General features: G+C 37.0%; 2 protein-coding genes across 2 annotated transcripts; both read right to left on the reverse strand.

Moving 5' to 3' along the window:
• Nucleotides 1–1,968: 1,968 nt before the first annotated feature.
• Nucleotides 1,969–6,695, reverse strand: LOC114518815 (alpha-tubulin N-acetyltransferase-like). Its single transcript, XM_028538807.1, has 11 exons — nucleotides 6,444–6,695; nucleotides 5,815–5,878; nucleotides 5,608–5,699; nucleotides 5,465–5,522; nucleotides 5,191–5,304; nucleotides 4,840–4,941; nucleotides 4,318–4,363; nucleotides 4,056–4,148; nucleotides 3,240–3,441; nucleotides 2,656–2,862; nucleotides 1,969–2,467 (listed from the first exon to the last, which is right to left on the reverse strand). Exons 1-11 carry the CDS (start codon nucleotides 6,533–6,535, stop codon nucleotides 2,203–2,205), a joined length of 1,335 nt encoding a protein of 444 aa, XP_028394608.1. The 5' UTR covers nucleotides 6,536–6,695; the 3' UTR covers nucleotides 1,969–2,202.
• Nucleotides 6,696–7,738: 1,043 nt separating this feature from the next.
• Nucleotides 7,739–12,726, reverse strand: LOC114518814. Its single transcript, XM_028538806.1, has 7 exons — nucleotides 12,377–12,726; nucleotides 11,657–11,956; nucleotides 11,280–11,457; nucleotides 10,756–11,063; nucleotides 9,806–10,069; nucleotides 9,251–9,331; nucleotides 7,739–8,754 (listed from the first exon to the last, which is right to left on the reverse strand). Exons 1-7 carry the CDS (start codon nucleotides 12,705–12,707, stop codon nucleotides 8,549–8,551), a joined length of 1,668 nt encoding a protein of 555 aa, XP_028394607.1. The 5' UTR covers nucleotides 12,708–12,726; the 3' UTR covers nucleotides 7,739–8,548.
• Between the last annotated feature and the right edge of the window lie 47 nt (nucleotides 12,727–12,773).

A 12,773-nucleotide genomic window follows, 5' to 3' on the forward strand; every position in this document is an offset into this window, starting at 1 on the left:
AAATGTAAGACACAAAATTAGAATTTTAGTCAACGTCAATGTCCTCATCAGTTTCTTTGTCACTGTCAATGATCTGGCTTGCATCACTGGCATCTTCAACATCGGATTCTGTTTGTTTTTTTCCACCTGATACTCGTATAATTTATTCACATTATTAGTACTAGGGAAATTTACAATAATCAATCATGCATTAAAACTAAGTATAATAGTTCTACAGACTATTTACAAAAACAACTTAACTAGACTACTCGCTAATGTTGGAGTTCCATTCCGACAACGTAATGTCATTAGTTGATGTGATGGACGCAGTCCTCCAACTTCGACTGCCACGAACACACACCACGCGAGCTCTAAGCAAAGCAAAGGCGATCTTTCGTCGTAACCAGCTAACCACCATAGATGGAGAATGATTCTTCTTGTCAGCCAGCTTCGCACCCAGGAAGGAGAGAAAATGTTGGGTCTCTCTTCCGCATCCGCCAAAGGCGCTGAAGACGACCGGTGTGAAGGAGCCATGCTCGACCTCAACAATCCGTTGGTTGTAATGTCGCTTCTTTTCCCGTTCGTTGGCTTTAAACGAGCTGCTCAACGTCTGGCGTCGATGTGTAGAGGCGTATGGGTTAAACACCCTTACATCAAAAAATGCCTTTTCACATCTCTGCCAGAAACCTCTCGCAGCAATGTCCGTCCACTCTGGCGTCATCGGTTGAGTTAGCACTGGATGGAAGAACCTCGCCAGTCAGAGGAGCAAGAGCAGGATCATCATCATGCAGGTTCTAACAGCATGGATGCCTGAGTCTTGAGCATATCTCTACCGATTGAGCAAGGCTGGTCATCTCGAAACAAACGATCTTGTTATCATCGTTTATTTCTACATTTTTTAGCGTTTATTTATATCTTCCTAATTAGGCGCCGCGGCGCTTATTCAACAGCGGCGCTTATTAATTTTTTTATTGAGGTGCGGCGCTTATTCGACAACGGCGCTTATTCGAGTAGCGGCGCTTAATCGATCATTTACGGTAAATCGGGTCTATGGTACAATGAAACATAAATACGATTTAATTGGTAATGAGAATCTTAAGTACAAGATTCTAATTGTTAAATATTGCGAATTCCGCTACAGAAGCTTTAAAATGATTTTTCAAGAAGCTTTTTGGCTTACCTCTGCGATAACCGCGCAACAAGAATGGCACAGGATGGTAATACTGACAATTAGATTGTTTTATCATTTTAATTGAGGTTGCAAAGTTACCTAGAAATGTTCCAAATGTTTCACTACAGATTACCTACGGCTATGGGCACATAATCTTTAATTATCTTGACGGAGCACTCAATGTAAAAGCAACTCCACCTGATTTTAAGAATTATTACATTGAGACAAAAAGGGGGCAGTTGAACATGATTTGTGCAGGTTTAGATAAACAAACGGCATATATAGTCACACTGAGTGCCCTTTTTGTATGAAAGTGCCGCAGAAGGCCTGAGAACCTCCCAACTTAAACTTTCCTCCTACGCCTGATGCCGCGATTTTTGTCAAAGTGAAAAATGGTCTTCATAGTATGCAAAACAAGTAAATTTTTGCCAGCTTCTATTCCATCTCATTGTAGCTGTTGCCGTACATCACCAAATACGTTATGTATTTTTCAAGCGGGTGACTGTCATCGTCGGAACAAAAAGTAATACAACTATGATTTCTAAACCGAAAACATGCAAAACGAACCATTTTAAGTCAGAGAAAGCCGTCGAGAGAGTACCAAAATCATCACAGTTTCGGATAAAGATTTCGAATATTTAACAATTATACCACGACCTCGAGTCGTATATGAGCTGATAGTTATCGGCTATCACCCATATACGACGAAAGCGAGTGGTAAAATTCTTTTATAATATAGCCAAATACCATTTGTATTCTCCACTCTCCAGACAGCACGCCCCAGAATTATGACAATTTCTTCTTTATTTACCTCATCAAACCGGTCAGCCATTTTGCTTTTTCTTTGGTTTTGCTGCCCACCGTATATGAGCTCATATACGTTGGGTAGCTCGACCAATCAGATTGCGGAATAGCTCATATACAGTGAGTAGCTATATTATAAATACATATTATATATGGAATGGAGCTTTTATTGTATGTAATGTAAAAAATTATATATATACTTTAAAAATCACACGAATATATACATTTTCTACAGACCATGTTCATTTTCATAATGGGAACATTCTTCCTGGTTTAGCTTGATACAATGTTTTTGGGCTTGTATTAACGGGGGGAATACCAAATATATTCCAAGATGTGCCATGGTTTGTTGAGTTTGGTTTTGTATGTGAGCTCATCACTGATGACAGCGTGTAGCTCGTTGTTGATGATTGCCCGTTTGATTTTCTCTGGCCTGTGCTGGCGAGTGGCCTGAGTTGGGTAATAGGCCTTCTGTTTGCAAACCCATGTGTGTGGTATTCCCTGGCCGGTGATCTAAGGATTTAGGAAAGCATTGGACGAAATCTGTAGGAAGGTAGTCTGGAAGATGTGCAATAGAGGATTATATCTGTACTTGTTTTACGGCCGAACAACGGTTTAACTAATGATAACTTTTTACTAACGTTGGTTACCAACCTCATCAAGCTTTTGATGCACGAAGATGGTATAGTTACCTTCCTTACCTGTCATTCATAAAAGATTGACCGATTGCCATCGGATTATCATCGGAGCATGCGTGTAGAGACCTCGTCCCAGCTGAAATCGCATTTCGTTTCCAATGCTGATTGGCTGTCGAGTTATGACGTTGAGTCGCAACATCTGCAGAGTTGTGTCTGCTGTAAAGACTGGCTTGAGCAGCCAAACCTCTGACACCGTGTGACGATGATTCTCTGTAAGATACAACAAAGTCAGACCACCGGCATCGTAAAAGCGTAGGTTCGATTCCCGCCGGAGGATCTATAGTTGACTCATTTTTCCATCAACTGTTCCTGGCTTGAATTTGAAGTGTGTATAATTCCACTCGAAATTAAAACCCTTTGAACCTCTAGAATTTACCTGCATCGAGTGAAGTGCCAAAAATCACAATTGATTTAAAGTCAGACCAGGCTTTTTAGGCGATGAAAATATGCAAGTAAGTTGCAGGAGCAATTTACCTCCCCCCTCTCTCCCTCCTATTAGACGGTGGCATGTACTTATTTTAAAGAAAACGACCTTTCGTACCTTGTTTTTACACGTCAATTTTAACACGTCAATTAGCGTATGTTACCTTGATCCAGCACTGCCGGCTGATCTCAAAGTTTCAGTGGACTGTTGTTTGGACGGCTGGACAGGTATGGAAGGCAGAAAAGACTTTGTGATTTCTGTCTCATCATCATCTACATCCATTGGTTGATCTTTTCTTGAAGTACGTCTTGTACTTAATCTTCTAGCAGGTTGCTGTGTTGGCGGCTGTTCTTCTCTGTTACTAACTAACCGGGCGGATATTAAATGATCGATTATTTTCATAAAACGCGGACATTAATGATCGCGATGATGATCGAGGTGTGAGATCCTAAAATATTTGTCGTCCAGTGCTCGGGTGATGAGAGAACTAGACGCCGAAAAAATACACAAGGTTTTCGCTACGCGCTAGCGAGCTTGTTTTCACACAATGCAAAAAATATTGCAAAATTGTGGATTCCCATAAAAACGCTCAGACCAGATTGGGTACGAATAAACCTGGATTGAGCTTCAAAAAGATGCGCAATATAGACTCGAGGGTTATAAAATTGATATAATTTTGATATCAGGTAATATGTAGGTGGGTGCTTGATCATTATACAGAGTTCATATGTAATGGGGGTATATTCCATTTCCTAATGGGGCTATTCAGTCAATTTAGTTTATCCCAGAAAAATTCGTTGGGTGTCACGCACAGTCAAGCATTGTCTTCGTGCGTCTGATATCAGCCAAACCCAATATACAATGTCGTAAACAAGGCTCCACACCCAAGGTAAAGAACTCCATGGGTGTTTTACATGTAAAAGCGTAGAATTTAGGGATTATATAAATTAATTATATAAGTCATGAAGTGATTGCTCACCAGAACTTCTTCGATAAGGGTGAACTTGTGGACGATTGTTGACTTGATTGCCTGATCTTAATCTTTGGCTTCGTCTGGGAACATAACCCACTGCTAAAGATTTGAAACATCAATACAGCTTTGTGTTAGATCCTTGTTAATGGTAACTTAACATCCGAAGATGAATTTGTACGTATATTTTTAACAATGTTAACTATCCTGTTCTTTATGATACTAAAAATCAATAAACTGCAATGAAAATTGCTCTCATAAAAACACTTACCATTCATATCCCGGAAGAATTGATCAAACACTACAAATTTGTTTGGCTGTTAATAAAGGAGAAATGATTGGTTACAAAACATAATGTAGGAGTTTCAAATTGTTTTTGAATCTAAGAGGTACACAGTTGGAGACAACCTCGTACCCAGGGTCTTTCCCCCCCAGAATGAGCACAGAGAAAGACCCTGGGTACAAGGTTGAGTTGGAGATGGGAATTCATATCAACTGGGCGGCCTTCACCAAAAAATCAGTAAGTTATGCAAACAATGGCGGCTCATTCTGTGTACTTAATAGTACTGAGAAGGGGCATTTGCAGTTCATCTGGAGCTCATACACAAACACAACACATCACTTAGCTGAAATTAGTTTTATATATACCTGATAAATTAATAATCAACTAAATCAAGGTGAGACACAAACACAATTAAACATTATCACTTTATGACCATGTTAATAACTTAATTATAGGCTACAAATGTGATATATGATGATATATTTTTAATCACATATGTCATTTTCATACCTGTGATATTGAATTTTGAAGTCCATAGTGCTTTTTCAAAAAGGAAAGAAATTTATGGGAGGGACGATCAATTGCAACTTGAGATGGCTGAAGATTGTGAATCTATGTACCATACAACAGAAGTAGTAAGTATTTTACTAAATTGACATGATGATGACAAAGGCATTGTTTTTGGCTACATTTGCTGAGTTTAACAATAATATCTTTAGTCACAATAAATTTTTGTTTTTAGGCTATAGTTCTTTGAAAATAGACAATTCTGCCAAAAATCAGTGGCAGGTTTTTAACATGAGATTAATCTAATATAGTATCTATTAGCATTGCATGGTGAATGCACATTTATGCAAGTACCTTCAACATATGTTCAAACAGTTTCTTTCCACAACCATTGCGTTGTTTTGAATGATGAACATAGAAGTCCATCACACAAAGTGGAACCACTTCATGTTGAACACCATGGATATCCTGAAGGAATTAAGATTGAGAAAAATTTCAGTTGAATAAAGCTTATTATATTATGCTTGAAAGGGCCCTTAAATTTCAATCAGATCTAAGTGGAAAAAAAAAGAAAACTGGGCATAAGACAACTCTTGTCTCTGGCATGGCTATGTAAATATGTATTTACCATTAAGAAAAGTGTTTTGCGTCCAACTTTTATCATTCCAATTGCTGCACCATGACCTCTAAATAGTGAGTTTTAACATGCATTATAAGCAGTTAGCTCTATGATAAATTAAAGCTCTATGATACATAATAATAATTATTTACCCATTTGCACTAATGTCCTTGAGAATATACAACTCATGATCAGAATATTGTAGCTTAGCTGCAGTTGTGATGACTGTGTGTAACCCTTGTGCCTGTAAAATTTAGATAACATTAAACTAAATCAGTCAATACCAGGTCAATTTTTTGCAACATGCTAGTTGGTGGGTATTGAATTAATCTATCTTTGTTATTTATTATATAACTTACTTTCGATGATGCAGATCCTAAGGCATCAATGACTTTGTCAAGTTGCTTACGAAGTGACTTTACACTATCAACAAATTATTTTGTTCGTATGGTGAGAACTTGGGGGATAAAAATTTCTCCATGAACTTGGCATTATACAAAAACACCTAACAACTTGAACTAGACTGGAAAGTGTGCAAATTACAAGCTATATAAATAGAAAACATCAAAATTGCATGCCTAATGTCTATGTTGGACAATGCTACCACACTGGAACATAAAATAGTATCAACAGATAGTAGTACAAGTGATCCTTTAGGTACAGATTTTCATATTTGAAAGATTTTCATTATGTTGTTTTAAATAATTTTCCAGTTACAATGCACACAGTAGATACATCTTTTTAATACCTCAAACTCCGAATGAAATGTATTCTAATGTCTCTGCATCCTAACCAGTTCTTGCCAAGGAATGTTACACCCTGACATACAGTATTTTTATTGTAACAAGTGGTGATAAATAGAATAAGTTATGGTTCAACAGCTGTTACACTAACTTGTCTTATTCACACCCAGTTTAACCTGGGAATTGTTCGGTAAAAGAAAAGTTGAATTAGTTGATACGTCTGTTTTATGAAATATAATACTTACTCTCTTGCATGCGTTGCAAAGGGTGATCTTTTGCAATCAACAAACGTTATAGTATTTGGCAGGACTTTGTTTACATCGAACTCAAATTCCATATAAAATACTTTTCTATACGAAATCAAGCTCGCACCATTTTTTAGTAGGAACAAATATTGAAGAAAGTCAATCACATTGTGACAAAAGAGGAAAAAAACAGACTAAATCCTGATGTTAAAACAAAACGTTAGCAAATTACATGTTTGTTGTCAAGATATTCCCAAGATTTTGCGAATGCCCGTTCGCAGGACAGTGTGCATAGGTTATCACCCCAACTGACCCATAGTTACATATAATGGTGGGATTAAGCGAATAACTGCAACTCACAAAAGTAACAAAAATAATACAGTGTGTAACAAAGGTAGGCTTCATTGCCTATATAAATAATGACAAATATCAACATAAATCAAAATGAATACAAATTTTCTAAAGTGGATATAGTGACCCAACTGGCTAGCAAAAGAGCAGATTAGATCCTCCTATAGTCGGAGCGAAAGGGGGCAGCTTGTTCCTAAATGATGGGGAAAGAAAAAAAAATGAAAAAACGGGAGCAATTCCATTAAAATACCACCCCAATTTTTCGTGCGTGGTTTTTAAGAACTAGTATTGACACTGGCACTAAATCGATCAGTATATAATACAATATTAATGATTATAGGTAAGGTAATAATACGAGTTTCAAATACAAGTTGATAAAAAAAAATCATGAATGGTTAATAATTGTCACCTACTTCTGCGTCGTGTCTTCAGGACTACATTTAACAGTTACACAGATCCACAAAATAAACAGACTAATTAGACTATTAAACTGTTTAGCCTTTTCACCTTCCAGATGGTCTTTTAAATTCAGAGCTGACCTAACACCCCCAATTCTGGTTAATATTCTGATAACTAGAGAGCTGCTGCTAGAAAAATTAGATTCACAGATAGTTAAAAAATTATTTATTGAAGAAAATTTAAGAATTCACAGAATTCGAAGCTAACCAAGCCAAATATAAATGCATAATATAAATACATAAGAGATGCCTGCGGAGGAGGCTAGTGTCGTGTCTTCAGGAACAGATCCACAGAATAAACAGACTAATAGACTGTTAAACAGTTTAGCCTTTTCGCCTTCCATTTGGTCTTTAGATGCAGAGCGGGCCTCACACCCGCAATTCTGGTTAATATTCTGATAACTAGAGAGCTGCTGCTATACTGAAAATTAGATTCACACATAGTAAAACAATTCATTTATTTACGAAAATTTAAAAATTCACAGAATTCGAACATGTTTTCAACATGTTCATGACAATTTATTTCATGCATTACTCCTAGCAAAATTTCACTACAATTATAAAATTACACTATAATACTAAACTTCACATGGACGCGGAGCAGATTTTGGATTAGAAGGGTGCACGAACGTTAAAGGTGGTGGAATATACTGTATTCACGTGTTAGAAAAATTATCTTGGGCTGAACACGCCAGCCGGCCAACCCAGGATTCCGCGTTCCATGCTTCAAACTCATTTCATTATTCCTACACGCACACTAAAACGGTGAAAATTATCACTACATCTAAGACTATTTAAACATTGCTTATTGTTCTATATCTGCAATCCTAACTAGGCATGGATTTTTTATCTCAAATTTAAGAAGTATGAATGATATACAACCTTTATATACAAGAAGCAATTTAAAACTGATGCAGAAAATGAATTACTAGACAAACAAATCCCTTATTACTAAGTGTAAACCCCAGCAATAAATGTCTTCCACAAAGTGTAAATTATATTACAATGCAATGCCAATGGGTATGTACTACGGTGATGTTTCATTTTTGGGTTCTATAGTGACGGTTGAGTTTTGGCTTTTTTGACAATTTTTTCTCGTGTGGTCATGATTTTTCATCAAAATCAGGCACGGCAGTTCGGCATTTTGAGCGTAATCTTAAAGACACATGTGTTAGGGCCTATAGTCAACATTTTTGGGATTACGGAGGGTACGAGACGACAAATTTTAAGGGTGGGCACTGCTTCCTATAGTGACTTTAAAGAAATAAACTGAACATGAAGCATCGTGTCATATCCTCATAGGTTGTCAGCAATTTGATTAAATCCACAGTCGACCAGTAAATCATACATTGTGCCGACTGTTGACGTATTGCTAACTTCCCAATGTGAAAGCACAGCTTCGGATGGATCTTTCATGGCCTTTTTCATTTCGATTAAGTCGATATCTATTTTTGTCAAATTGATATCTTTATGGCTGGCCAGCGTCTTCCAACAATCGTTAGCTAAAAAAATTAAATCAGTCGGGGTTGGCGATCTATGTGAATAGATATAAATAAGGGCAACAAACGAGGTTAAAAAAGGAGAAGCAGGAACTACGGTAGGGACATTGGAACGACACGAAGGCAAGGGGAAAGGGAAGACCTCAGTGAAAGGGCGCTACTGTAGTGACCCATACTATAGTGTGTTTGCAAAACACCGGCAGATGAACTTCGCTTTATGGTGTTTTCTCTTTGTTAAATGATTCTGGGGATTTGCGTTAAAAGTTTGTACTATTGTGCTACATTGTGCTACAGGTTTGTGCATTGTCTTAAACTTTATTGACGAATAAAAATCGTTGTCCTAGGGAGCAATTTATCAAAAACTATCAAATATTCAAAGAGAAATTTGGCCAGTGAAGCACTTCGTTCGCAACTTAGCCTGCAACCTCGTACCCAGGCACTCTCTCATTTCTGTAAGTTGGAGGCGCTGGTTAAATAGACATTAAATAGAAATGCTTACCAGTAAGAGATCTCGTGACTACCAAACGAAAACCATAATTCATTTCGCAAGCTTTTAAATTATCTTCACTCTTCATGGGCCCTTTTTGTGAAACAGAAAAAAGTCATATTATGCATGATGCACGATTATTCTAATATTTTACAAATATGTGAATTGTCCCCTCAAGGAACGGACCTAATTAATCCTCTTTTAATGTTCATACTAAGCTGCGTAAAAGAAAAACTAATGAGAAAAGAAGGCTGTCATTATGAAAATTTGACCACATAAACTGAACCAATGTCTGACATATAAAATGGATGTCCTAACTCATGGACTGTATACAATATTGCGAAAAAGGCATTCATGTGTTTTCATCTGTTTTGTAAACGAGACAACCACCAGGTTAGGAACTCCAATTTTTCCTGAAGTTAAACAAACTCAGTGGTAGTTCATACGGATTATTGTTTTCACGATTTGAGCATACCACTAATAACATCGATTATCAGCCATATATAATATGAAATAAACCCTAAAAACATCAATCATCAAGGTAGGCATAGGCCCAGAATAACTTACCAGTACTTCCTGCTGGAAATGTTTTTCTCATCCACCGTACAATGAGATCACATTGTTCCTGCTTGCGGAGTTCCCGAAAAAAAATTCTTGTTTTACGATCTCTGATTTTTTCTAAGAAATCATTACCATCTTGAACATAGCATCTTTCCATTTTAATGGAATTCAACATCGTTTCTAAAATAGCTTTATCCACACCATTTAGTCTGTCAACCAACTGAGACTTTAAATCTTGGGGGATATCCTTAACATATCTTATTGGTTTTCCTATAAAAATACAATGAACCACATGAAGTCTAGAGCCTGACTCTTCACCCTCCCTTATGGGCTAATGCCATGAAATTTTTTTCGTCTGAGTTCCCTAAATAGTCATATACAGGTACAAGCCTGAAATGAATCTCCCAGGTATAGCAAAAAAATGTTGTTTCCAGTAACAAACTGAAAATCAGGTCGGTAGGTCAGAAAATATTTTTTTTTAAACTTTTTTTTATTTTTGAGATATGATTATCACTTATCATCATGCCAAAACTATGATATCAATTCACTTCAACCCAACATTGTGGTGAATTGGCTCGTTACGGCCAATATTTTCTCGTTTTGTGAACGCAATACCATCATTACCATGCGAGCAGACCGTTCGTCAAGCACTGCCCAGAAATGACCACCGGAAATAAATGTATCAGACCAAGCCGCCGTGGTTGCGACATTACTTAGATATGCCATTTCACGTAGTAATTGAGGTTTAATAATCTATTTAGCTCAAATCAAGTCTATTTTCTAATTTGGGCAAATGCGCGCATAAATTACATTCTGTTCATAAATTTCGCACACAACATTTTTTCTGCTACGCCCTAGTAAATTCATCCCCTCATCAAAGCTTCTTTATGCTATTAAATACCAACATTTATCTTCTGGGTTTCACCAGAACAAAGCGTTGAACAAAGGATGCTCACCTTTCCTGTTTCCTCTAACATTCATGTTTTGAACTCCATCTACAATATCTGCATGTGCACGTTGTTGTTCTGGTTCAATATCTGCAGATGCACATTGTTGTTCTGGTAGTTCAACACCTAGCTTTTGTTCAATTTTATAAACTAGACCACCTTGTTTACATTTTTCTAACACCTCCAGCAATTTACTAACATTTGCTTTCTTGCCATGCATGTCAATCCAAGCATTCAAAACCTGTCTTGTGGGACTACCATCACGTCTGGCTATTACATCTTCTTTGCCTTCTGGTAGTTTCAATAACTGGTAAAAACTTAATGAAGTAATGAGGAAATATTAAAAGAAGCCGGTGATGCATGATGTTGTATTGTTTAAAAATAGATCAATATAACAATTATCTAAAGTGAATATCAATTTATGATGGAGTTAAAAAAATAAAATTCAAGAGTATCAAGTACAATTATTTACAATTTCATTCACGCAACTCACAAGTCTAGCTCATAGTTGACTAGAATCCAGATTACTGTACCTTTTCCAGTCATTTTCAAGCAATTCACTTGGTCTGTCTAAACACTTTGCACAAAGTTCCAAAATATCCTCTGGCAATTCAGAACATGGTGTTGATAATGAGTAAGCCTGATTTGGCATGCTATCTTGTGTTGATTCTTGATGAATTGTAGTACCCAGCTTCACATTAGGATAATCTTCTAAAAATCAAGTATATATTAATTAATGACAAAATTTGAAAGGTGAAAGAGAGTAAGGCTGTTTATATGACTGCTGTGGTTCCATACAGCTACATAGCATATTATACCATGATGAAAATGTGGCATATGTTATTATAAGTCGACTTGTAGCAAACTAATCTAGATTTTAGATTGACTTAGATACAGTATGGCACCTTACGTTTTACCAACCGCTCAATATCATGGGCAAACTGAAGCTGGTTAATTCGTAATGCATCAAAAAAAGCACCAAATGCTTTTGGCCCCAATTTTGGTAGCAAAGTAATCAGCTTTTCCACTTTTTTGGGGTTTATCTGCTCTTCTGATATGTCTTCAAAAGATCTCTGATTTCCTGGTGTGATAATTCCAGCTTTCTTAAGACTGTCAACCATCTCTTTCGCATTAAGTTTTTCGCAGAATTGTGGCAAATACTTTCTCAAAATGTCCCGATGGACTTTTTCCATGCCATGATTTCCTTCATCTACATTAAATTGAGAAATAAGCTACTGTAGGCCACCGGCTAGCCCAGTGAATAGGCCTGTAGGGTGGGGAAAGGAATTATCATGATAAGACAAGATAAAGTGGAATGGAAATGCATAGAAAAATCAGCAATTTGCTTTTTCAATTGCTTGTTCACAAAGTTGAATATCTTTTTCCATAAATATTTTCTGGATTGACAGAAGCCATATTTTGCAAAGGTTCTAAAAAGAACAGCAGTTCAGAAGCACTTAAACCGAAACGGTGGATTAAAATTTAACCCTGGGTTAACGCTAAAAACAACTGGCCCCTGTTGCATTTTGGAAGCCCCTGCAAACCAACCTGGTGCCCACTGCCCAGGGCAAGCTCCCCCCTGGGCACTGGGCAGCCCTCACGATTTTTTAATACAGGAAAAAAATAATACCTGGGACGGCTGAGAGAATGGTATTTAAATCAATTCCCGCCTTCCTTGCTAACTCCTTTCCAAGCCATTCCTGTGTTTTATACGTAGCAACGATAAAGGCAGTAAAAGCTTCACCTCCTCTAAGTGGTAACAACGAAAGCAATTTTAATGTTCGCGCCTGACTGGTCGTTTCAGCTTTTATTGTTTCCTCGTCATTTGGTTGGAAAATATCTGACATAAGAAGCAATACATCGTCAACCATTAAGTTTTCTTTTAAAAATTCTCTTTGTTTTCGCAAAAAATTGCGATGAGAATCAGTCATTACATGACCACCTTCGTTTTTTGAAGCCATTTTCAGTGATTTTCTAATAATTTTTGTGTATTTTTCAATCTCGTTCCCATGCATTCTATTTACACG

The sequence above is a fragment of the Dendronephthya gigantea genome, unplaced genomic scaffold, assembly GCF_004324835.1.
Source record: "Dendronephthya gigantea isolate DGI-Jeju-01 unplaced genomic scaffold, DenGig_1.0 000012F, whole genome shotgun sequence".
In the NCBI taxonomy this organism is placed as follows: domain Eukaryota; kingdom Metazoa; phylum Cnidaria; class Anthozoa; order Malacalcyonacea; family Nephtheidae; genus Dendronephthya; species Dendronephthya gigantea.

Coding starts and splice junctions, on each gene's coding strand:
- LOC114518815 (XM_028538807.1), bottom strand. CDS start 6,535: ATGGAATTTGAGTTCGATGTAAACAAAGTCCTGCCAAATACTATAACG. Junction 4,942..5,190: donor TGTTTGAACATATGTTGAAG/GTACTTGCATAA, acceptor TATGGTACATAG/ATTCACAATCTTCAGCCATC. Junction 4,364..4,839: donor TTCAAAATTCAATATCACAG/GTATGAAAATGA, acceptor CTTTATTAACAG/CCAAACAAATTTGTAGTGTT.
- LOC114518814 (XM_028538806.1), bottom strand. CDS start 12,707: ATGGCTTCAAAAAACGAAGGTGGTCATGTAATGACTGATTCTCATCGC. Junction 11,957..12,376: donor CATTCTCTCAGCCGTCCCAG/GTATTATTTTTT, acceptor AATTTAATGTAG/ATGAAGGAAATCATGGCATG. Junction 9,332..9,805: donor ATTTCCAGCAGGAAGTACTG/GTAAGTTATTCT, acceptor TTTCACAAAAAG/GGCCCATGAAGAGTGAAGAT.